Raw genomic sequence first — 27,208 nt, 5'->3', positions numbered from 1 at the left:
CAGTTATTGAGAGTTGATTTGAGTTAATGAGTTATTAATTTGAGTTAGTGTGGACCAGTGATGTCACTGGTCCACACTTTAACACTCAATAACTGTCAAATGAAATGACAGACTTCAAAACCGTTTACAGTTTTCTGATATACTACTGATGTTCTAATGATACAAAGCTGGTTGAAAATGGGCGGAGTGTTCCTTTAAGAGAAAGAAGAGAATTAAGATAGAGGATATTATATCATATAAGGTGTTTTGATAGAGGATATTATATCATATAAGGTGTTTTGGAGGCAGTCTTCTGTAGTGTTTGTTTTGTTTCTAAGTGCAAATACACCTTCCTCTCTCACTGCTGCTCTTCCTTATGTTTTAATGCTCTCTTTAATTTCTGGATCCCTTTGTAATTACAGAATTACCATGACGGGTATCTAACAGAAAATGACAGGTTCTGAAATCCACTGGCAGGACCATAAGGGTTCTTCATGCACTTGTCATAGCAGCATGGAGCAGCAGCATACAATCATGCTTAAGGTGCTTCAAGCTGGCCTTGTAGTGTGTGTGTGTGAGAGAGAGAGAGAGAGAGAGTGTTAGAGAGAGTGTGTTAGAGAGAGTGTGTGTGTGTGTGTGTGTGTGTGTGTGTGTGCGTGTGTGTGTGCGCGTGCGCGCGTGTATTTCTGATATAACAGTGCTCCAGCCACCTCTCCACTCCCTTATTCCTGCTCCTCTCATACGGCGCGTTTCCTTTTCAGTGATTCCAGCTGCAGCAGAAAGAAAAGGGAAATTCAAGGAATTTTCAATGAGTTTCCAGCCTTCAGGCCCAATTCCCTCAAATTCAAGGACCCAACAGTTTGAGACACGGATCAAGGTTGATTCATGTTACGACACTGAGAATTTTTATAATAGGAAGTAGCAGGCTTTACAGAAGCTCACAGACAACAATTAAAAAGAGAGAGAGGCTTGAATGTGTGAACACTTTTCAACCGTGCTGTGCTGAACTTACTAACATTAAGTGTAAAAAAAAAAAATCAAATCAAATCTTGCATTTCTATTCTTGCACAAAATATATAAATTCAAGCACTTTAGACACATGTCTATGTCTATTTTGAAAAACCTTCAAGGCCTTGTTCCCCCCTCCCTCAAATTTACAAACTTTCAAGGAGCTGTGGGAACCTAATAGTATATTGATGGTATATTGACAGTCTTTACCTCATTCTCTACCATCTTCAATCTGGCCAGGGCATCCTTGGCAGCTTCCTATTAAAAAAATGGAAGGCAAAAGAAACTTGACACAAGAACAGACACGTACACACAAACACATGCGTGTAGCAGCTCTGACCCTGTACACACAAACACATGTGTGTAACAGCTCTGACCCTGTACTCACAAACACATGTGTGTAGCAGCTCTGACCCTTTACACACAAACACATGTGTGTAGCAGCTCTGACCCTGTACACACAAACACATGTGTGTAGCAGCTCTGACCCTTTACACACAAACACATGTGTGTAGCAGCTCTGACCCTGTACACACAAACACATGTGTGTAACAGCTCTGACCCTGTACACACAAACACATGCGTGTAGCAGCTCTGACCCTGTACTCACAAACACATGTGTGTAGCAGCTCTGACCCTGTACTCACAAACACATGCGTGTTGCAGCTCTGACCCTGTACACACAAACACATGTGTGTAGCAGCTCTGACCCTGTACTCACAAACACATGCGTGTAGCAGCTCTGACCCTGTACTCACAAACACATGTGTGTAGCAGCTCTGACCCTGTACTCACAAACACATGTGTGTAGCAGCTCTGACCCTGTACTCACAAACACATGTGTGTAGCAGCTCTGACCCTGTACACACAAACACATGTGTGTAGCAGCTCTGACCCTGTACATACAAACACATGCGTGTTGCAGCTCTGACCCTGTACATACAAACACATGCGTGTAGCAGCTCTGACCCTGTACTCACAAACACATGCGTGTAGCAGCTCTGACCCTGTACATACAAACACATGCGTGTAGCAGCTCTGACCCTGTACTCACAAACACATGCGTGTAGCAGCTCTGACCCTGTACATACAAACACATGTGTGTAGCAGCTCTGACCCTGTACTCACAAACACATGTGTGTAGCAGCTCTGACCCTGTACATACAAACACATGTGTGTAGCAGCTCTGACCCTGTACATACAAACACATGTGTGTAGCAGCTCTGACCCTGTACATACAAACACATGCGTGTAGCAGCTCTGACCCTGTACATACAAACACATGTGTGTAGCAGCTCTGACCCTGTACACACAAACACATGTGTGTAGCAGCTCTGACCCTGTACACACAAACACATGCGTGTAGCAGCGTGTAGCAGCTCTGACCCTGTACACACAAACACATGCGTGTAGCAGCTCTGACCCTGTACACACAAACACATGTGTGTAGCAGCTCTGACCCTGTACACACAAACACATGCGTGTAGCAGCGTGTAGCAGCTCTGACCCTGTACACACAAACACATGTGTGTAGCAGCTCTGACCCTGTACATACAAACACATGCGTGTAGCAGCTCTGACCCTGTACACACAAACACATGTGTGTAGCAGCTCTGACCCTGTACATACAAACACATGCGTGTAGCAGCGTGTAGCAGCTCTGACCCTGTACACACAAACACATGTGTGTAGCAGCTCTGACCCTGTACACACAAACACATGTGTGTAGCAGCTCTGACCCTGTACACACAAACACATGCGTGTAGCAGCTCTGACCCTGTACACACAAACACATGTGTGTAGCAGCTCTGACCCTGTACACACAAACACATGTGTGTAGCAGCTCTGACCCTGTACACACAAACACATGTGTGTAGCAGCTCTGACCCTGTACACACAAACACATGCGTGTAGCAGCGTGTAGCAGCTCTGACCCTGTACACACAAACACATGTGTGTAGCAGCTCTGACCCTGTACACACAAACACATGTGTGTAGCAGCTCTGACCCTGTACACACAAACACATGCGTGTAGCAGCTCTGACCCTGTACACACAAACACATGTGTGTAGCAGCTCTGACCCTGTACATACAAACACATGCGTGTAGCAGCTCTGACCCTGTACATACAAACACATGTGTGTAGCAGCTCTGACCCTGTACACACAAACACATGTGTGTAGCAGCTCTGACCCTGTACACACAAACACATGCGTGTAGCAGCTCTGACCCTGTACATACAAACACATGTGTGTAGCAGCTCTGACCCTGTACATACAAACACATGCGTGTAGCAGCTCTGACCCTGTACACACAAACACATGCGTGTAGCAGCTCTGACCCTGTACACACAAACACATGTGTGTAGCAGCTCTGACCCTGTACATACAAACACATGTGTGTAGCAGCTCTGACCCTGTACACACAAACACATGTGTGTAGCAGCTCTGACCCTGTACATACAAACACATGTGTGTAGCAGCTCTGACCCTGTACACACAAACACATGCGTGTAGCAGCGTGTAGCAGCTCTGACCCTGTACACACAAACACATGTGTGTAGCAGCTCTGACCCTGTACACACAAACACATGCGTGTAGCAGCGTGTAGCAGCTCTGACCCTGTACACACAAACACATGTGTGTAGCAGCTCTGACCCTGTACACACAAACACATGTGTGTAGCAGCTCTGACCCTGTACACACAAACACATGCGTGTTGCAGCTCTGACCCTGTACTCACCCGGTTGCCTTGGCTGGAGAATTTCTTCACCGAGTCAGCAAGTCCGTGGGCAAAGCGCCGCAACACATTTTCATATTCTATAGAGACAATGGTGAAAGAAAATGTGCTTCACATGTACGAGAAATGTATTTCTGATTGGATGAGACACATACAATAATATGATATTGATCATTAACAATGCACTCACAGTATGTGCATATGCTGGTATGTGTGTGTGTGTGTGTTACCTGTAAACAGAGCAGGAGAGCCTCTCTCTAGATGTGCTTTCTGCCACTGCAGTCGGTGTACAACCTCTTTGTGTTGCTGGAGGAGGTCAGGTGGGGGATCCCGTCGGTTCTTCCGGTAGTCTGCAATCTGACGGACAGGCGGAATGACTGACAAGACCTTCAACCAATCGCAAGCTTCAGAGATGCTGTGGATAGGCTCAGGACCCCCCCCCCCCCCCACACACACACACACACACACCTACCTTTCTCTCCAGCCTCTCCTTGTCAAAGTGCAGCAGGCTGAAGCTGTGGAGTTTGTACTGTGGAGGCGAGTTGCTGGGATGACTGCTCCTGCTGCTCGCCTCACTCCTGCTGCTCGCCTCACTCCTGCTGCTCGCCTCACTCCTGCTGCTCGCCTCACTCCTGGGTCTGGACCGAGGAGATGGAGCCTGATACAGACAAACACACACACACACAGACGTCACTGAACTCGCTCATTCGACATCATTTCATGCCATTGTTGCAGCTTTTGCTACAACAGCATTTACTTTGCGTACAAACCGCTTTTAAAGCAGCCCTCGTAATCTGGGCTTTTTCAAACGATGCTTTCTTGCAAATCGTTAAGTTTACTCAGCAGAATGGGAGTGAGAACTGGTGAACCTGGTAGCTGACATGGACAGCTGTGCATCCCTGCTTTTTCTTCCTACACACAGGAAAATCATGGTCTTGATTGGGCTGGTGACTGGTGCAGAGAATCAACTTCACTTTGATGATGAGGTAATCAGAGGTGGGCTTTAAGCTGTCATTTGACTGTCTGTCTTGGCTCGTGTCTCAGCTTTCTTTCCCTGCATCGAGCGTTGCCCTCTCGTCCGCCCTCTACTTACCCGTTCCTTTTGTCTGTCCGGAGGAGAGGGGGAGGAGAGGGGGTCGAGCACCAGCCACTTCTCTGTCAGCGTCTGGAGCTGAACTCCTCCCAGAGGCTCTCTGATCTTCACCCTCACCTCCAGCTTGCCCCCTGTGGATTTACGTCCATCCAGCACCTACAAACACATGCATGTTAGATCAGGTTGGTGTGTGTTACAACACGTGTGTATTAGGAGTCTAACGCTTTGCAAAATTCACCGTTCGGTTTGGTTCGTTATGACCAGTGCTGGGCAAGTTACTTTCAAAATGTAATATACTACATATTACTAGTTACTTTAATTTGAAAGTAATAAGTTACTTTACAATATTACTTTCTGTGTAGAGTAACTTGTTACTTATTACACTACTTTTGCATTACTTTGACCAAAACAACAGCAGCAGCAGAATGACATTGGAACCATCCTGAAAAATAATTTCAACTGCCTTGGAGTCAGTGTAAACAATCAAAAAATCTAAACGTTATCCTTTTCCTGTGTTATTGTCATCTATAGTGGTTATTTGCATAAAAACACACAGTTTGATTATGAAACGATTGTATCTTTTTTAAATATGTGCTTTGATTTAATCAAATGTAACTCAATTTGTAACTTGAGTTACTTGACAAAGTAACTGGTATAATATTACTGAAATCCTATAAGTAATAAGTTATATTACTGAGTTACTGCTAAAAGTAATATATTACATGTAATATGTTACTTTTGTAATGAGTTACCCCCAACACTGGTTATGACACAGTGGTGTCGTGGTTTGGCACATTTTCAATGGAGCAAAAGAGTTAGCCTGGGTAAACCCAGCCCCCAGTGACCTGCTCTCAGACCTGTTCTCAGTCACTACGTGACTAGTGAGCAGGGTCTGTCTGAGAGCAGGTCACTGGGGGCTGGGTTTACCCAGGCTACAAAAGAGTAGAAATGCTGGAGAAATTTCCTTGCTTTACATTTTTTTTTTTTTATTCTTATTTATTCTACTTATTTGACTATTTTCACAGTCGAGTTGAAATATTTATTTCAATTTACGTCAATGTTTTTTCAACACCTTTCGTCTTTTCCGTCTCACTTTTCATTTCCCATGATTCCCTTGAAGACTTGCACTGTTCAGCAGTGAAGGATTTGTTCAGTTGGCAATGCCTATTGAACCTGAAGCCTCGGACTTAAACTGCTCAATAGGAATACGCGTATTGTTCCACCTCTAGTGTGCATGCATTTACATTTGTTTGCATATTATCAGCACTCACTTCTATAATATCTCTGATCTCACACTGGTTTTCAAGCGCCTCCAGCTTCAGCTGAGCATTGCCCACTACCTTGTCCGTCTTAAACAGCCCCCTGTAACACACAGAGGAGAGATTACAATTACAGCATATATCACAGAGGTAAATAGAGAAGCATTTGCCTGAACTATGTTTGTCTTTACCCCTTGTGGACGATCTCAAACTTGATGCCTTTGGACTGCACCACTCGTTTGAAACCTCGGTGGGAGCGGTTGATGTTAAGTTTGAACTGCTCCTTAAACTCTGGACTGTTGGTGTTCTTCACCGTGCTCGTTTTGTCCCTCTGGGCCTCCTCCTACACACACACACACACACACACACACACACACACACAATTATTAAAAAAGAAAAAGACGCTGCCTAGACATTGACAGGGTGAATGTAACATAGCGTAGCGCTGGACTATACTATATCGATATTGTGATATGAGATTATATTAGATTTTGGATATTGTAATCTCGTGATATGGCATAAGTGTTGTCTTTTCCTGGTTTTAAAGTCGAGCTGAACCCAAGAATGACTTTTCTTTTCTTTTAGTTCAAATACCTGGGTATGCAGTGCACCTATTTAATAGTGTATGCAAAACAAATCACAACAATCTAATTTCTTTAGTTTCTCACACTTTTTCACATCAAAAGTTCGTTTTTCAAGATTTCATTGATAACAGTAATTTACAGTTTGCTGACGTCACCCAGTACTTAGACTCAGCCCTCAGTCTTAATCCGTTTCACTCCTGTAAGACTGAGAATATTACTATTTAAATCTTTGCATAACGTTAGGTGGCGCTGTTGGAAGCCTTGCATCGGAGAACCAATCATGAGTGTTGTGGGCGGGCCTGCCTTCTGGGGGCAGTTCTCATGCAGAACCGGTGTCTCGCAAAACATCGCCGCGTTTGCGGAGAAACATATTAATCACTTAGAAACAAACATAACCTGTTAATAGGAAGTGTTTCATCCGGCCCCGGCGGCTAGAGGTCTTTTCCCCAGCGATAAGCCCGACTCCAGAGGCTACGTTATTACAGAGCCTGCTGATGACATGGATGTATTGGCTGATGACTTCACAGTAGCAAGCGGACCACTTCCAGGTAGGAAACATTATTGTAAAATAAACAACAGGTATAAACTCTCTTTGCAGCACATCGGTGTCTTGCTCTATATTGGAACTATGAAACATTGCATTGCCGCTACCAAATAAAATTCTAATAATAAATGTAGGCGTGTCTGCTGCTGGCCGTTCTCGCCGGGCTCGGACAGACAGTTTCTGACAGTGAAATTCCCAGACGTTTGGTGGCGCAGCTCACTGGCCAATTTTTAGAAACATGAACAAAAAACAAAAACTATAATCTCTAAGAATGCAAAGAAATGTAACTGGCTCGTTAAAACGCGCATTCCAGGGATATCGTATCGTTACAGCAGCAATAATGGCGCGCGCATCCGAGAGCTTGGTTGTCAGGGGTCGCACTTCGGAGATTCCAGGCCGACGTGCTGCACTCTCCGCTCGGCAACACGAAGGCAGCTGGCTGCCTGCGGGTCGCTGACATCCACTCCTCCCATCAAAAGGCTCTTCCCGAGGGGAGCGCCACAACACACTGAATCCCACTCGATTTGGAGGCGGAACACGCCAGGATTGGCCAAAGCCCAATCCAGCCCCCCGAATTGTCAAATAAAATCATCGACGTGATACTATGACCCGCCTCTCAACCTGTCATCTTAGACAAACTATGTTTTCAGTCTGAAACGGATTCATTATGCAGCACGTGACGAACAGGTTCAGTTCCACTTTAAAGGTTGCATTACAGTAAAGTGATGTCATTTTCTGAACTTAACAGACTGTTCTAGCTGCTGTATTTTATATCCTTTACCCACTTAGTCATTATATCCTCATTACTGAGGATTATCAAAAATCTCATTGTGTAAATATTTTTATGAAAGCACTAAGTTACAACTGAACATGTAGCCCACTTTGTACTGATATCATGTATCGTCATTCAGCCTAAAAATAGCAAGATATGATTTTTGGTCCATGTCACCCAGCCAGCCCTAACGGAACGTCCACAGCAACAGTGAAATCTCCATTGAGTGCCGCTGTCTAAGATTGCATAAGGCAAGAATACGAGCTGGTAAACACCTGTATTCACAGTGATTCCATCAACAGGTCTCCGACAATGACTCAGCCTCTGTTTGGAGAGAACTGAGAGGCGTTATTGCAGGAAAAACACGCCCTGCGGCCGCCTACGCAGTGTTCATGTGCCAGGATTGGCCAGGAGCGAGCCAATACGCCACAGTGTTCATTTTTGAGAGCTCAGGCTCACACATAGCGCACATCTCCCACACACTCTGCATCCATGCAGCGATCTCATTAACCAGCTGAATTAATCTTGATGGCCGACATCGAAATAAATTATGGTCACGTACGTTCCTTAATGCACCATGTGAATGCTAACGGGGCTTCATTGGATCAACATCGCCCACCTGAAGCGACCATTCCTTTGTTCATGAACGCAAACCATGCAACGAATATTACAACACTAACGTTAACGCTATAAAGGCTAGTATTTTATTATAGCAATTGCGCTACCCAACTTGTAATATAGAATTGTACTAGAATCTTTGTTGAAACATTGTTTCGCTGTCGCCTTGATCGGATTTGTGCAGTGATCCTAGGCTAGGCCTAGGCTACTTCCGGCCCCTTTTCAAACAGTTCGCCTTTTTTTATGTTGGAGTTTACGTATTTTCCTTTTGCTGAAGTCTATTGGACTGTTATGTTTACTGGTTTTTTCATTTTATGTATTGTTTTAACGGTTTGAAATAAATCGTTTCAATCAATCAATCAATCCCCACAACCCTGTAATCAAACATGAGTGGAATTAACGCCCTTGGGGGGCATTTGCACTGGCATCTGAGGGGCAAACTCTGAAATATGACTATTTTTGGAGTTGATGCAGGTAAACCTCTGCTCTTTTTTCTCACAGGGCTTTTGTTTGAGTCTTGCAATCAAGTCCGATTTTCTGAGAAAGAGCATACATTTTAGACCATAGTATAGCGAGGCAAAGTGACCGCCTACTTCCTGCTTCAGCACTGTAGCCTACCAGAGATTTTCATCCGCCATTTATTTTCACATGGACATTTAGTAAAATGCTTATAAAAATAGTTTTACTTGGTCAAACCTAACGGTTCAGCTATATTTAGAATCTGGAGAGACCATAGAACATTTCACTCTGACCAAAACTAAAAAACATTGAAAAAATATTTTCCTTTAAATCCGCGATTTCTTAACGTTTTGGTCCGAGTGAAATGTTATGTGGTCTCGCCTGTTTCCAAATATATCTGAAGCGTTTGGTTTGACGAAGTAAAACTATTTTTATGAGCATTTTACGAAATGTCTATGGGAAAATAAATGGCGGATAAAAATCTCTGCTACAGTGCTGAAGCAGGAAGTAGGCGGTCACTTTGCCTCTCTATTCACAGTAACGTTATTCTATTGCAGAAATCTGCATAGGCAAACATGAGGAGATAATACCTGCTGTTGCTATTCAGAACCTAACATGAAATGGAGAAAGGGAAAAATACATGGCCAGCCCAGAATGCAGGACATTAACTTCGAATTTATTTCAAATTTATTTATTATTTTTTGTTTTTGCTCCAAATGAAATGTGTTTTGGTCACTCACAATTCAGTAGGTCACGGGTTGACTTGGTTCCAGCCTTAAAACTCGTTATAAGGATTTTTCAAAATGTCTATGGAAAAAAATGATGGGAAACTCACTTCCGGGGCAAGAGATGTCATGTGACTGTTCAGCTCTATAAGGACTCTACTACACCACCCCCACCCCCCAAAACAGACCAGAATTCCAGAATCCCTCCCCCCCCCCACCCATCATATCTCACTTTAACCCATTGATACCTGATGCAGCATTTGCGTGTATATCCCTCATTTGTGTGCGTATCCCTTTAAGACCGTGAACCGCGTTAACGCGGTTCACGGTCTTAAAGGGATATGCACACAAATGCTGCATCAGGTATCAATGGGTTAATGATATATTGGACTGCACGTTTGATTTTTTTTGTGATTGTCTTTCTTTATTGTTTTTGTCTTCTGACTATTGATGTGACCTCTGAATCTGAATAAGCCGTTTCTTACCGCACTGGGGAAATGAAACTCAAACTTCACGCTGGCGTCCATATCACTAGCGGAGACACCTGAGGGGAGGAGAAAGGGAAGTGAATGTATTTAACGGAGGATGCAAGAATAGCGCATGGCGAGTACATGTACACAGAGCCAGATCTGCCTACCTGGGGGAGTTGGCAGATTTATGCCCCTGATGACGTACAGCATCATGTCGTTAGCTGTCAGGTTGGGGTAGATCCTACAAAATAAAAGCACAGGTCATCATGACCATTCACAGCCAGCATTGTGAGTAATAAACATCAGTCAGTCAGCATCAGGAAGAGCCAAACAGCCTCCGACTGTGAGCTATACTGGGCCAATGCCTGAGTGGCCTAGCTGCTAGCTCCGTTATTTGCTCTTGGTGTGATCCTGGTGCAGAGCCAGTGTGTCAGCGTGAGTCACATTGAGTCATTCTGTGTTCATCTGGCCCACAAGGCTGACTCATACACCACTCTAATCAGGGAGAGCAATCCTCTTTGTGTCGAAAAGAAACAAGTTGGGTTTCCATCCAAAGGTATCGCAAATCTTAATACAATTTTCAGAAAGTGGGCAAAAGAAAATGCGAAATAATGCGCGTTTCCATCTGCTTCGCGAATTATAGAGCTGTCGATCACCTCGTGTTTGATGCTGTCTGCCTCTGCTGATCAGCTGCTAGACCCGATACGTACCGTCTTGGCAACAACCAAGCTCTATTAAACACATCTAACATTGTTCATTTGAGGTTTCTTGATGATCTACAAGTAGGTACAAAGGTACCATAAAATGCCATTTCTGGATTAGGCTACCAGGTGGTGCTCTTCAACTCGGCAAGCAAAACATAATCCATGGAGCAGAGTTACTAAGTGAATACAATTTCATTCAATGCTAGAAGTCGCCTTAAAGTTAATATTCCAGTCTTCTTCTGTTTAAACACCACGGCGGGCAGTCTAAAAATTGCCCTGCTATTTACCATTATTTACCTTACAAGTGTGTAGCCCTATTGTGTAGGCTGCTACGCCAACATGTCATGTTTTGCAGTGATCAAGGCAAACTGCATGGTTTTTGAATGGAGAGAACGGAATATCGCTTAATCTGTTTCCACTGCACTTATCTCATTTTCCTGTTATCGATACACCCCACTTTTCCACCTTCCTCCATTTTTTTTGCGACATTTGGAGTTGGTTCTTTTTTTCGAATTTTGCAGCGTTTCCACTCAGCTTTTTTATGTGCAAATTGAAATTTTGCAGAAAAACAGGTGGATGGAAACCCGACTACAGTTTCATAATAACACTACTGTCAATGCATGTTGAGTGATGAGATGCAAGGTATGGATATTTATCATGCATCCTGATGTGTCACATAAGACAAAAGTTTCCGCTTCCTTAAAATCACAATGAAATGGCATTTAGATGGTGTCTTACTTCCGTAACATATTTCTGGTTGAAACAGGATGCTTGGGTGGTCACTGGTCACAGTGCAAAAATGTGTTCAAAAGTTCAACAATTGCTGTCACAAATTTCACTTTCATTCAAACAAATGAATTCCAGCCACTGGAATGCAAGTCTGGGGTCTCATGAAGAGGAAACAGGGTTTCTAGGGGTGAACACCAAAAATGCACCCCATAACCAGGGCTTAATTTGTGCAGGATCCTGGGACGTCCTTCATCATCTCAGTTTCCTCCTCTCCTCTGTGCCATGTGCACGCAGTCAGGCTAACCATGATCCCGTTGTTCAAACAAACTGGCATAAGCCAGCAGCGAGCACACTCACCGGTGTTTTCAAAGTTTCGGTGCACGGCACAGGAGGTACTTAGTAGGAGAAAGAGAGCCAGCACACAAAAATAAGGATGAAAAATCTTCTGTAGCGAGACATTTCAATGCTATGGGACATGAGGTTTGCACCCTGAGGTTCCAGGGCATAGAAACTGTCAGTCCATTGAAAAGGGGTGGGGATAGAGAGATAGGGCCTTGCTACAGAGAGAGGCCTTTTGGATTCACACTCTTCAGACAGAGCATCCGAAAGGACTTAATGAGGAACTGTTATTGGGCTGCTTTCTTTGAATGTGCAATTTTGTAACATATTTGTATTGTCCATTTTTATGTACTTAGTAATATGCATTCCAGCCCTAGCTTAATCTCTCCTGTCTGTTATCACAATACAGCGGGACCTCTTTCTAGGCCATTATAGTGGAAACGTGCAATTATTTAAGCATAATTTTTGTTTTAAAACATTTCTATTGTATTCTGTATTTTGTTTTGTATCTATCTGTAGTCCAGACCTGGCTTACTCCGCCTACTTGTCACTTTGAATACAGCAGGGCCTCTACCTAGGCCTGGTTCTGCTCTCCCACACAGTGGGACTGACCAGACTATTGTTATTTATATGCATACATTGTTGAATGTAGACATTTTCTTTGATAATGGAACTTTTGTATCGTGTATTGCTTGGTTCTTGAATTCTTTATATATTGTAACTGAATTTTCATATTTCGTTTATTGAAAGTACTTCCGTTCTCAGTGTATTTAAACGTCATCTCCGCCTGACACAGCAACACGCTGAAGAAGGCCGTTAGGCTGAAACGTCCGTGTGCTGTACCTGGTGTTGCTGGAATAAACTCAACGAAAGGACATTTTTGTGTGCTGGCTCTCTTTCTCCTACTAACCATGATCCCGTGCCTAATTCTAAAAAGATTTCTGTCATTCAATTTTTTCTGTAATCAGCAAAGTCTGATTGTTACCGTAATTCCTTGTGTCAATCATCTTTTTTATCACCGGTCAATCAAAGGCTATGATTTGAAATGTAAGTGTTTGGTTTTCGCTGCCTACGGCATCACACACGCTTCGCGAGTTCTTTGGGCACGTGTGCGAGAGAGAGAGAGCACATATTTCTCAACGGATTTTTGTCATTCAAACAACCCGGAATTAGTTGACCTTTTTTTCCATAAATGTGGCGAGCTGTTTTTACAGTTATATAGCACAGCAGAATGTAAAGCAGCAATAAACATCAATGAGAGAGAGAGAGAGAGCTGGGAGCAGGGAGTTTCTGTTTTCCCCCGTTTTGGGCGTGGTTTCTGAATGATGACGCGCTCCGCAGTGTCTCTATAGCCAATTTATCCACACGTGACATTTTGAACGTTTTTCATAATGGGAGGGGGGGGAGGGATATTGGTAAAAAAAATCTGTTTGGATATCTATTTTACCTACTGGTGTAGGTGGACATAAAAATAGATATCCATGAAGCAACCCCTAAAAATAAGCTGGTTTCAAGGAAGTTAAACTAATAGGATTTTTACATAAGAATATGACAGAATGGGGGATTTATTGATAAGTAGGTGTACGTTATGATATGCCATTCATTGTGACTTTAACCATATCACATGAGTTTGTTGCTGACTTGACGGTGTTGAAGGTCCTCTCCTCGGTGTGGCACTTGGGCACCGGGTGGCCCTTGGCGTGGGACTTCCTCAGGATCTCTATGTTGTTCATACTCTCCTCAGCAAGCTTCTCAAACCTGGGGAGAAGAACAGTTGTTTCTTACACTAATCACATCTCACAGGCCAACAGGAGGGCCTGGTTACTGGATGTGATAAGTGACCATTAATGTCCAAGACAGTGTGCCGCAGAGCATTGCAGAGAGCACACAACTCCTACAGTGTTACATTTTGGAGCTCAAAATCAATGACAGAACCTGATCTGAACAGAACATACATACATACATACAGAACATGATCTGAGAAAATAAACGAAAAATGACCATCAGCAGCTTTGAATCTGCAGCTCCACGTGTCACGCTTTTTCTGTTTCTAGGCAACAGGAGCATTATGCTAGTAAACTGGTAGCAGAACCCCACAGGTTACTGCAAAACCATGTAAGTGAAATGAAAGAGTATGTGTTACATGTATGTGAAGATATGTGAATAAAAGTTATGAAGAAATGTTGCACTGCATGTATTATGTTGAGTGGGTGCTCCCAAGGAGGAATACAGTAGAATCACAGTCTGTTTGATAAGCCTCATGCCAGTTACACCTGATGCATTTAATGCAGTAGTCTCCAATGGAAGTCCATTCATTTGGAATGACAGAATGTGTGCCTGCTGTCCATTACACATAGGCTGTATCGATATACAGATGTGTGCTGGATTTCTCCTATGTTTGTGTATGCATGTCAACTAAGCTGGATGTTACCGTAACCAGCCACTGTCTCTGACTTGTCTTATCACTATACTGCCTTATTGCTTGTTGTGTCTCTTGTTGTTTTTGCACTCATATGCCCTGTTATATTTGTACTATGTTGTAAACGGAGTCCACAGCACAAGAATTTCACACGTGATACTTGTACCATGGAGTGACAATAAAAATCTTGAATCTTGAATTTTGTTATCTGCGAAATTTTCATGATGGAAAACATCTACCAGTGCATCTTATTTGCAGTCAAAATTTATGTTGTAACTAAATCAAAGTTCTACCAAGCGGGACCAATGCTCTAGCCAACATAGATTTATTTTACTTGTTGTGGTATTTTGTAGTAAGCTGGCTTAATACCCCAAAATAAAAACATGATTTTCATCAAGATAATGTTTCGTCAGTAGTTTGAGCCACAGGATCCTCACATAAAGCTTAAATTGTAGCAAGATGCTGGGCTAAGCACTGTGAGATACCAGTCACATATGTGGAAATTCTGGTATGACTCTCTTTTATAATGTACTTTTGTTCTTTTATTGTGCCCTTATGTGCTTTTTGTAATTGTGTATGTGTCATCTATGGACCAAGCGTCTGCCAATAAAGGTTTGATTGATTATGCTTCAAATGCAAGCTACTGTATGTGGGCTATATGCAGATATGTGATAACATGCACACAAACACACAAATGAGGAATGCATCTTACTTGACAGTCTCAGCCACGTTGCCCATGTGTGTGAACTGTTGAGAGTAGACCAGGCATTTCTGTAGATCAAGAAGGAGAACAAGAAAAATGGTGTGGGGCGAGAAAAGGACAAAAACTATAGCCGGGTCGGGTCGGGTCTGGCTTTTCAGGCCCCTTGAGAACTCTAGTGCACGGGCTTATTAATAACCCATAATCACAGAGATTATAATGTATCTACTGATTGTTAAAAAAACAGCAAGAGCTCCATTTAGGGAGGTGAACTTAAAATTGAAAATGTGTGGGAAAAAGGCTGTGAGTCATGTCCGTCTCAGTCTCAGACTACTTTATTGTCCGTTACATTTTGGGCTGTTAGTCGCGTTATGCCTCCTAACCTCGTGCTGCTGCCGTAAGAGTTCCATGAGGTGGTTGTACTGCTCACTGGAACGAGGGGAGAGAGGGGAGGCACGCGAGCGAGACAGGGAGTAATCCTCATCACTGACCGGAGCGCTGGGAATCTGCAAGGAAGACAGGGAACGAGGGAGGTGGCGAGAAACAAAACAAACGCACCGTTTAGATAAAAAGACAGTGTGCAGGGACAGAGGGAAATAAGACACAGCAGGCTGAAGGCACTTGGAGAGAGCAAACTTCCCCGAATGCTGAACAATTTTCCAACTTTGCCATTGCCGTCACACCCAACGATATCATTCCTATCACTTACATTTTAAGTTCAATTGATTTTGTGATCCTAAAAATGTACCCCTAGAATTTGCAATCAAGCAATCTGTGTTAGTTTCATAGTTAAAGGGAGGATCATTGTATTGTTGCTAAATCAGTCGTATATCAGGAAACGGATACAAAGCTGGTTGAAAATCGGCAGTGTTCCTTTAAGGCAAAAAAGAAAAAAAAAGAAGTCTGATGGCAGGGATCCCAGGTGCGGATCACACCAAAATCAAATCAATTGTTGCTTGTTGCTTGAACCAAGGCCTTTCTGTCCACAATATTGAATGGAAATCCAGTGCTAAGATTGCTGCTAAGACAGCCAGACAAATAAACTAACAGGGGAAGAAACATTAGCGACACAAGCAGAACGAGGAGAAGGCATTAAAGGGTTCTGTACAGCAGAGTTAAACACTGACAGTTTTTGTTCCTTTTAAACAGACAAATGCCTAGTAGATGTCTACTTCTACTACGCATTTGTCAGTTTAAAAGAAACAAAAACTATCACTTGAAAAAAGAAGCCATAATGAACCTGATTGAGCTAGAGTTAAACACTGAGGCAAAGTGAAAGACAGATGGGAAGAGTGGCAACTGTATGAAGTGCGCGTCCACACACACACACACACACGCGCGCACGCACACACACACACACACACACACACACACACACACACACACACACACACACACACACACACACACACACACACACACAGAGATCAAGTATATAAGTATTTTTTTATTTCACCCTACAGGTTTCCTTCACTCCATCTGCTGGTCACATTTTCTGTAAACACACCCAACTCCTGTAACAAAATTCCCAACACACACAAAAACTTTCCCTTGAACTTCTCCTAAATAATTATTACACACACATATACACACACCCACATATACACACACACTCGCACAATATTTTACCTTGGAGATATCTACAGGTAGGCCTGACTTGGCAGCATTGATCATGGGGTCGAGTCCCTTGGCGTGTCTGAGGTGCTGTGCTGCTCCCGCCATGTCCTACAATCAGCCAACCACAACAACCAACAGACTCATCAAACCACAACAACCAACAGACTCATCAAACCACAACAACCAACAGACTCATCAAACCACAACAAGCAAAGTTCAACACTTTGAAATAGAATCAACAGAACAGTGGAATGATGACATCTACAAAACAAAAGGATGGCAGAAAGATAGATAGAGGAAAGGAGACCTTCATCTGCTTGGAGCGCAGGGCTGCGCGCACAAACGCCTGTCGCCGTAGCAACAGGAAATCCAGCTGCTGCTGGGCTACAGGGAAATAATTAAGAAAAGTGAAAGTGAAACTCTGCCTTGTGTAAAACACAAACACTTTCTATGACACATACATGCAGGCAGGAATGCACGCACACACGCACGCACACACACACACACACACACACACACACGCACAGACACACACACACACGCACACATACGTACGTACGCACACATACACACACGCACACAACACACCTTTAGATCCGAGTTTGGAGCTTTGAGTAGGAGCTGAGGAGCCTCCAGGGGCCTGAGGAGCTGGAGATTTGGCTTTCTGTGCATGTGGACGCACTGCAGACTAGAGAGAAAGAAGAAATATTTATTTATTTACTTTATTTTAGCGACTGTAAAGCACCTTGAGATTTGTTTTACATTTTAAAGTGTGCTATATAAATTAAAGCCATTATTATTATTATTATTATTATTATAAGGCGGGAGTTTCTCTCTTACAGCTCGAGGCATTAGTGAGCTTAATATGGACGTGTGCTTATCACTTCATAAACCTATCAATTATATCGGCTAAACCTAAAATGTTTAATAGCAAGTTGCTGTTTTTGTAATTTACTATAGAAATACTCTTTGCTTTGATGATGAGTGTGACCATGTTGCAATAATCGTGAGGTGCTGCAGAGTAGTGACAGTATCCTGTCACAGGTTCTCATAACAGAATGAAAGAAAAACAACAGCAACACTCGACTACAAAAGCTGCCACAGCAAACAACAAAGCAGCAGCTACATTAGCTGTGCTTTTTGGGGGAGCCATCGTTATGTCTGGAAAGCAACCAATCAGGTCGCTTGGCTGAAACTTCACGTTCTATAAATAAGAATTGAGCATTTGGTGGCATCTGTGACTGTGTATAGTTTTTCAGTTACCTTGGCAACATCTCCTGGACTATCCTCTTCTTCCTCTTCTGCATCTCCGTCCTGATTGGCTAGTTTCATAGCTGTTTCCAGGACACCCATGAAGTTCTGCTGACCCGCCTCGGAGCCCTGGAGGGGCGGACAGCCTAAAGGAGCGACACACACATAATACAAACTATATGGTGGACAACAGAAACACAATAGGAACCGATACAAGCCTAGACTCAGAACGTTACCTGGTGGCACGGGTAGTTCAGACAAGTTGACTGCTTTTCCAGCTTTGTGAGCTTTGATGGCATCCTGGTATTGCTGTAAAGGAAGGAGATAATTGACAATAATATTATGGATTAAAAGAATATATGTATCCAATATAATATACAGTATGTATCCACCCTCAGATACTCTCACACCGCTACATATCAATCTGTAATGTACACTGAATTCCTGACGAAGTGTTGGGCACTTTACTTTGTTGCTGTACACACTTTTCCTCAACCTGCTTCATCAACTCTTACTTCAGTTAGTGATTTCCTACATTTCCCAAATGCCCCTCAACAAGCCCCACACGTAATGTGTCTGAACTTGCTCCATTGAGCTGTGGGTTATAGAGAGTAAGAAGTCCTTGTGCTGTTTGATTCTGAGGAGCTGAAACCAAAACCTGACCTTGGCCATTAACGTTTTCGATGATTGATTTTTTTCTGCTATTAAAAATAGCTGGATCTTGATGTCAAGTCACACCATCTACATTTGGCCTGTTATCCACCTGAATAAGAAAAATACATCAGCAAAACCAAAATCAATAACTGCTAATGTGTTTTAGGGAAAATGTTCCTATAAATAGTTTAATATCATAATGGATTTCATTTCAACTGCAAGAATGCTGCTGAAGAACATTGCTTTTGGAACACAGATTTTGGCTCTGAAAATAGATTAGCGCACGCGTAATACTTGTGTGTACCTTGACAATGCGTTGGTGCATGCGGGCCTTGCGGTCATCTCCTTTGCTTTTGGCGCCCTCTGCTGCTGCCTTGTATTTGTCCATCCTCTGCTGCAGGGCTTCTGCTAAACTGCTGGGGGCAGGCAGGTCTTTATGGCACACGCATACACACACGTACACACACACGTACACGTACACGTACACGTATACATACACACACACACACACACACACACACACACACACACACACACACACACACACACACACACACACACACACACACAATATGTTTTAAATGCAACACTATACAAATGCAGCATACTGTAGTATGCAACACATTTTTGACAACTGCATTGCACTGACTAGTTAGTAGGACGGATCAGAGCCGTATAATAGAAGAGTTGTGACATCTCCATTCACTCCAATGGACCAGTTTTTTACCTCATAAAAGTCCCCAGAAGGTTCTGGATTAAGCAGCACTGTCGAGTTGCCGCAAAATGGACCGTTTGTGATGTACTTTGAAAGGGTCAGACATTTAAGGAATCAAATTGTATATTATCAGCTTTATTTTAGCATTCAAACGTAGCGCCTTCCTGGCTGTTCATTGGCTACATGTCACGCATTTTATTTTGGACCTCCGCTGGCACCACTCCCTTACTAGATTGCTCTGGGACGGATCACACAGAAAGAGGGCTGCTGTCTTACCAGCAGCAGCCACCGGGGCCGGTGCAGGAGCAGCAGGGGCGGTAGGTTTGGAGGTAGACTGGGGAGGAGGAGGAGCACGACGTTCTGCTACCGCAGAAAGTCGCGATCAGGTTGAGATCAGAAGAGAGGAGAGAAAGAAAATTGATCAGAAAAATGAACAGTTTCATCCTTTGTGCAGTGTTTGTTAGTATAATTTTGGTATAGTTGTCATTTGTTCTCTCTTCCTTTCACGTAGCATTTATATAAACTGTTCTAACCTCTGCTGTTGCCATTGTCTTTGCTTCATCCCTTTCTTTGGTTACCTATCCTTGTTAAATTACATTTGATTTGATTGTGATTTAAAGTGGTTCCACTGACCCGGAGGGGGCGGTAGGGAGCTCAGGTCTAGTGGCTCTCCTCTGTCCAATGCCTCCACTAGTACGTCCAGTTTCTGCATGAAAGGAGGTCAAATCCATTATGATTGAATACACACTATACATTTAAAACTACAACATCTAATCAACCAATTGGCCTATTGATCTAATAGTGGTCTTATTACCTTGGAAATGAGGTACTGTCGCTTGGCCAGGTCGGTGTCTCCGCCCTGCTTGGCGTGAAAGGCAGCCATCTTATACTCCCTCTGTCTGGACAACACCGCCGCTTTCAGCTCTGCAAGTGGGGCAAAGAATGGCCGATGAAGGAATAAAGCGAGAAACAGCCTCAACGTAGCCTTGAGTTTAGGACGTTGTCGGCAGCTGCTAGACATGCATAGTATACTCTAGTCTAGTCTAACGTCACGTCCCAGGGGAGTCCCCGGCAAAATTAGGAAATTGTGCGATTTCATTATATGATTTCAGACTAGAGGTTAGCCGAAGGACAGAATGTAGTGTATATACTTGATCATAGCTTTCACTCTCTCCTAGGGGTCTCACGATGCACTAATTTCACGATACGATACGATACGATACACGATATTGGGTTCACGATAACGATACGATACGATATTTTAACAATATTTTTTTTAACAAAAGTAAATAATTTTTATGTATTTATTTATCATTTATTTAACCATGTGAGTCCCGTTGAAATCGAAACCTCTTTTCAAGGGAGCCCTGGGAAAATACTGGAAAAATAGTCTTTCATTTGAAATACACAAAATACAAAACAAATGCTGTTTTTGGAAATTGTTATTATAATAACTAGAAAACAACATGGAAGATAATGCTTCTCTTGCAATAGAATGTGTCACACTGTCACAAACTAAATGTTTGTTGCATGGTGAAAGAAAAATAAAGTATACAATCTATTTCTTAAATAACTCATGCTCAATGGTCCCTAAACTTATGTAATCTTATGTACCCCTTGAGCTGTTTTGGCATGCCAGTAGTAGTCTACCCCCTCACTCATGCGTTTTGATTCTGCTAAATTTGTTCTATTATTATTCAGGAGCAAAAAAAATATATATTTTTATTTTTTTTACGATATCATTTTTTTCTGACGATATCGATATCGTGACGTTTCGATATCGCGATATATCGTGCGACGAAATATCGTGACACCCCTACTCTCTCCTGTTAGCTCCCCCATCTACACTATAGTATACTTGCAATGTTCACGTCAGCTGAGTCACATTTTTGGGGAGCCGCACGCCACCTACAGCACGCACGCCCGGCGAGGCACTTTGGCGTCCAAGTATAAATTTGACAGTGGGTAAAATGGAAAGAGGGAGATCATAAAAGAAAACGATGCGACACAAGATGAATTAGTGTGTTTTATTGCTCAAGTGGAGCACAGTGATATTTAGCAGACGGGTGTCTGTCTGTGAGTGGCAGCAGATACTGAATACTGTAACTGTGTATCTATACAAATCAAGTCCACACGGGGTAAATAAGATGGCCAGTAATCATGAAATCTCTTTGAATAGGGCTGCTGATATGAAAACAGATAGGACCTTTTCAGTCAAGGTAAATACAATTTTCAGTGTTCATTAGAGCGACCAGTGACTCTCGATCTTTACTCCTAAACAAAACGATAAAATGCTGATTTGTGAGAGGATAGTGTGAAGCAACACAAATTAAAATAACGGCATCAGAAAATAGAGGGCATTTAAATGTTATTGTTGTTTTTTTACCGTGATACGTATATGTATATATTAATACTGGTTAATATCCCATCCCTAACTGCTGCATCATCAGTAAGCTGTGTGTGGACATGAGCATGTGTACCTGAGTGGCGTGCGTTGGGCTGGTTGGGGGTGAGCGGAGAGATAGCAGGTGTGTCTGGAGTGATAGCAGCAGCAGGCTTCTGTGGCGCGGTCAGACTGTGAGGTTTAAAATTTGGAGCCGGAGGCGGAGCCTCCCTCAGAGGTTTCTGATTGGTGGGCGGGGACGGCATCAGTGCTGGCGCTGGCGGTTCCCGTTCCTTGATCAGTTCAGACTCAGCTGTGAGGTTGGGCTTTCCACCTGTAGCAACAGGAGGTGGGATCTCCTCCTCGTTGATCGGTTTCCCTTTCCTGACAGACACCAACATGGACTGCAATGTCTAAAAGAAGAGAAGAATAACGAACAGACATCAGACATCAACATCAAAGAAAAAATACATAAAAAAGTAACAACGGTAACAGTATATCCAATCGCATATCCAATAGCGTATACGGTATACCAGGGCTCTTCCATCGGCGGCCCGCGAGCGCCCCCCCCTGTGTGGCCCGCGCTGGAATTGCAATTTTATTTTTATTTTTTACAGTGCGCCTGAACACAACATGCAATGAATAAGTGTCCAAATGTCATTTATTTTGTCATTGTCAGAATGACATTGTCAATGTCATTCTGGGCAATACTCCACTTCTGTTATAACATTTCAGTCTGGAATATGGAATATCTTTCAATAATCTTTATGACTAAAAGGCTCAAAGTAATCTCATGTGTAAGAAATTACTGTCCTACATTGAAGTAAAAATTTAAATAATTAACTTGTTGGTTTTGGTTGGATTGGTTTTATTTAGCTTCAAGAGTGCATTTTTGTTCTTGTGTGACCCTCAACAGGCTTTCAGAATCCACGGCCACTTACTGATACTTATGCTTAAATTAAGCCACTCATATTCTCATTTTCAACATTTTGGCTAGTGGAAATTCTAATTGGCTGGTAACTTTGAAATCTAACAACCATATTGGCAGGTGATCAAAAAAGTTAATTTTAAGCCCTGCAGGGAGAGCAGGTAGGAGTGAGAAAAGGAGCAAATATTGGTGGTTAAGACTGAATAATCACAACTGTGACAACATCACAACTGTTAATTTAAAATTAGTTATTCCTCTAAACCTGCCTTCCGGCACCGTTCGGCCCCCAGCCCTCGGCCCTCAGCAAAATGTGGCCCTTGGTGAAAAGTAATTGAAGACCCCTGGTATATACAGTCTTAGATTGATTTATGAATGGCAAATCTAGAAATTTCAAATGGGGGCACGGTGGCGCAGTGGTAGCGCTGTTGCCTCACAGCTAGAAGGTCCTGGGTTCCATTCCCGGTGGGCGGGGTTTAAAAACAAATGACAACGAGGCAAGAAAAGACAGTAGGCTACTCTAATATCCAACCTAAAACTAACTTTATCATGGACTCCAGGACCTAGTATAAAAGAACTACTACAGTCCATGCTGTCCGAGTGCACGTCCTCTCTCTAGGGTATATCCAGGGCTTCGCCCGCCGCGGACCTAACAGGTTGTGTTTTGAAAGTGAAACTAGTTTTGTGACTGTTTTGTCTGTGCAGTGCAGTTCATCCCGCTGCTGCACAGCACTGCAATGCTGTAACGTGACTGTGTCTTGAGCCTGCTGTCAGTTACAGCTGTGGTTCTCAAACTTCTTCACATCCAAGGCCCCAAACTGACACAATTAGACCACAGACCCCCATTTGATAAGATTTTGTCCCAGGGTCCCAGATCTAAGATTTTTGCTTTTAGATTTTTTATTCTAGAAGGAAGAAGATCCCGCACACTAGTCTTGCTCAGCATTACTTTTTTTATTAAACAGACACAACGTTTCGGTCCAATGGACCTTTGTCAAGTGTTTAACTGATACTTTCCAACGCACCTGCTCGAGAGGGAATTGGATGTGTGAATATCTCCTTTAAAAATATTTTTTATTCTAGAAAGTGTATGAAACCCATGACCAAAGTCATATATTCTGTCATTGTGTTACATACGGATGGAATTATAGTAAAAATTAATTATTCCCCTTTTTGTTGGGACCCCCTGGAACCCCTTCAAGGACCCCACTTTGAGAACCACTGAGCTACAGAACTTCCTCACTCACTCAGCCGACACACACACACCGTGGTCTGCACAGATTCTGTACTTACCTTTAATCCACGGTCACATCTTCGAGCTTTGCTGGACTCGCCTGCAGCCTTGGCATTGGAAATGGCTGTCTTATACATGTCAATGCGCTCCACAAGGCAAGACTCCAAACCTGTCGCACCACCACTGGGAGTAGTAGGAGTGGAGTGGGGAGTGATGCTGTGTCTGGGAGCGGCTGGGGCGGTGGCAGGAGGGGCAGCATGGGGAGTTTCTTCATCATCATCTTCCAAAACCTCATTCAGTTCCGCCTACAAACATTCACACAGTTCAGAGGTAAATGGTGATATTGAGAAACTTCTAACCTTAGGGGGCATTCTCTTGTAAAATGATTATAAAACAATAGCGAATTTGCAATAGCTGCGACGGCATTATGTGAATTTCGAAATTTGCCCCCACCGCCCCATTTTAGCCAATTGCCATGAACACAAACATACACCTTCACTCTCGCACACACACAAACACAAACACACACATTTTAACTGTGCCATGAGATACACGCGTTTGTCAATTTAAAAGATAACTGCAAGTCAAGAAAGTCACGTTTGTCATAAAACTGTTGCACATAAGTTCTAAATCAGAAAGACTACACACACAACCAGTCGCGTAAGTGTCGTCTCTCCCTCCAGGCCATGTTGGTGTTAGTGTGACGTATACTGTGCGAGATGAGAGATGTAGTTGATTCAGTGGTTTTTCAGTTTTACAACAAACGGCGACTTTCTTGACATGCAATGTGATCTTTTACATTGACAAAATTTACATATGGACTTCGTGGCACAGTTCAAACGGGATCAAAAAAAGTATTGTCTCTCATCGTTCACCGCCATTCATATTTTTCGACGTGCAGCGCACAGGCCTCCTTGAGGCATCCTCTTTGTCTATGGTGCGGCATAGTAGGATTGCCTTTTGGGAGGGTCTGGTGAGACGAAGGAGGAGCGCGGCCTGGATTAACCCACAGAGCCTTAGCCCTCCATGCACCGAAGGGTCTTTCAATGCTGCGGTGTAGCACTAGCTCTATTGCAGCGGATTGGGCGTGATCAACCCTTCCGCGGGCAATGCTGCAGACAGAGTAGGAAGGCTGATCCGTGAGCGGCTGCTTCCGGGACGCGGGTCGGGGTCTTAATCGGCCTCGGCTGGGTCTACTGGGTGAGGGTGTATGATGTTGGATAGACCCTAAACACCTTACAACCCCAGTTAACATCACTGATGACGCGTCCCAGCGCATGCTGTAGTATTGTATTTTGAATCGAATCATGGCTGGTTTGTAGCTGAAGAAAAAAAGGAGGATTTCCGCACACTGTCCTTAACTTGCAATCAACTTTATTATAACAACGTTTCGGTAAAATCATATCATCAGGTTGGTAGCTGAAGCAGGAAGTAAGCGTTGGCTCTCTATAGGCATGAACACAAACACACACACTTGATCTCCGTGCCAAATGTCAGCCTCCTAGGGCGAAAACTGTGCCCGCTAAAGGGTGGTGAACTTTTTGTGGACCAACCAACCGAGTGACCTTGAGTGAGCTGGTCGCAGCTAAAAAAGGGAAGGAATGGTCTGTTACCAATAGGTCTGCATCATCATCCAAATCTTCATCTCCTACTTCTTCATCGTCAAGATCTTTCATACAGAGCGCTGCCATTCGCTCTATTTCAACCATGGCAACAGGAGCTAGATACAGCCAAATACAATAGAAGCATAATTAGATTATCTAGCAGCAGCAAGTTATGAGGGAGTTAGTACCAAATCAAATCACTAGAAATCTATTGTCATATGGATGAGACAGACAGCTCAAATTGTGCTTTTCATTGTGCTATATCCAGCTCATTTCCAAGATCTTCTATAAAAGAAAAATGTGCGATTCTTTCTCACCTCTGCCTTCGCCTTTCTTGCCTGGTGACCTCCCATCTCCTCCTCCTCCCATCAGGGCCAGAAGCTCTGCCTCCAGCTCTTCCTCGTTTCCCCCATCATCCATCCCGCCATCTGGGGAAAGGTCAAGGAGCAGCCCCATCTAAGAGAGCGAGAGATAGACAGACAGACAGACAGACAGACAGACAGACAGACAGACAGACAGACAGACAGAGACAGGAGGAGACAAGACACACACAGATGGAGACAGACACAGACACAGGAACAGAGACAGATAGAAAAAGAGGGAGACAGAGAGAGAGGGTGTGTGAGTGAGTTGCTGAATTATCCATACCTGCTGTATTGGTATACCTACTAAGGTGACTGAATTGAAGATACCATAATCAATTTAATATTATGGGCAGTACCTGTTTGGCTCGCGCTGCCCCTTGACCCCGGACAGGGGGGTTCCGACTGCGACTCATTAAGACTGCTAGTTAGCTAGAGGTGACTGACAGCAACTGAGCCGAGAGGGAACAGAGAGAACATGTGCGTACAGACAACACCATCCACTCTTCATACTGTATGAGTTACATCGGACATTTATAGCAGTTGCACAGTTTACTATTTGGAATACTAATTTAAAACGTGCATAACGTCATCGAGGGCTCCACTAGTTAGTTACGTTAGCTAACAGCTAGCACGAGATTTGATAAACAATGTCAGTGCAAAGCGAGCGTATTTACCTTGTCACACAACTTCCACGGACCGCGGTGTTAGTTAACACCTCGAGGGTTTTGCCTATTGAGTCACAATACTGCGCAGAAATAATAACAAAACGCTGAAACAATTAGAACGAAATTCGATGTGTCAAAAACAACAATGCTGTGGAATTTACTTCCGCATTGAGTCTCCAGTGGCAACGCTTTACGGCTTGAGCGGGACACGCCCCATTACTGACGTAAAAAAAAAACTTGAAGAGTAGCGCCAAGAAAATACAGGTGCGTGGGAAAGATTGTAAACAATTAGAAATCAAATTGTCACTATCAGTCACAGCGAATTAATTTAATTGACGGAAAATGTTATCGGAACATTCGCTAGTTATGTTCAATACTCATTTCTTCAGTCTAAACTTTCTTAATGCAGCTTAATGCAACTAGCTAAACGTTAGTTCAGGGGTTTTCAAAATGGGAGGCGAGGCTCAGTGAATGAAAATGAAACCATTGCATTTACTTATTATCAAAAGGAGATCACAAAGATAGAATAGCCTACATGTGTATGATTTGGTTAAAGAGATAGTTCAGAGATACATTAGTAATGTATCTCTGAACTAACCAAATCATACACATGTAGATTAGTTTTGGGGAGGTTTACTGTGAAATAAACAGACC

At 43.2% G+C, this 27,208-nt stretch overlaps 1 protein-coding gene across 1 annotated transcript; it reads right to left on the bottom strand.

The window, feature by feature from the left end:
- Positions 1–656: 656 nt before the first annotated feature.
- LOC310800897 (coiled-coil and C2 domain-containing protein 1A-like) lies at positions 657–26,703 on the bottom strand. The gene is made up of 28 exons (XM_083664781.1): positions 26,564–26,703; positions 26,246–26,338; positions 25,842–25,980; positions 25,534–25,640; positions 23,980–24,225; positions 21,859–22,174; positions 20,193–20,302; positions 20,012–20,084; positions 19,655–19,738; positions 18,968–19,095; positions 18,246–18,318; positions 18,022–18,155; positions 17,347–17,446; positions 17,066–17,142; positions 16,771–16,866; positions 15,525–15,647; positions 15,154–15,212; positions 13,664–13,780; positions 10,418–10,491; positions 10,266–10,324; positions 6,270–6,421; positions 6,091–6,181; positions 4,820–4,975; positions 4,199–4,384; positions 3,957–4,083; positions 3,730–3,806; positions 1,198–1,245; positions 657–749 (listed from the first exon to the last, which is right to left on the bottom strand). Exons 2-28 carry the CDS (start codon positions 26,300–26,302, stop codon positions 717–719), a joined length of 3,042 nt encoding a protein of 1,013 aa, XP_083520907.1. The 5' UTR covers positions 26,303–26,338; positions 26,564–26,703; the 3' UTR covers positions 657–716.
- Positions 26,704–27,208: the final 505 nt, after the last annotated feature.

Source organism: Poromitra crassiceps (assembly GCF_964638095.1).
Source record: "Poromitra crassiceps genome assembly, contig: HAP1_SCAFFOLD_130, whole genome shotgun sequence".
Classification (NCBI taxonomy): Eukaryota; Metazoa; Chordata; class Actinopteri; order Beryciformes; family Melamphaidae; genus Poromitra; species Poromitra crassiceps.
Note: the sequence above shows the minus strand (reverse complement) of the source record. Positions and strands in the feature narration are given on the sequence as shown.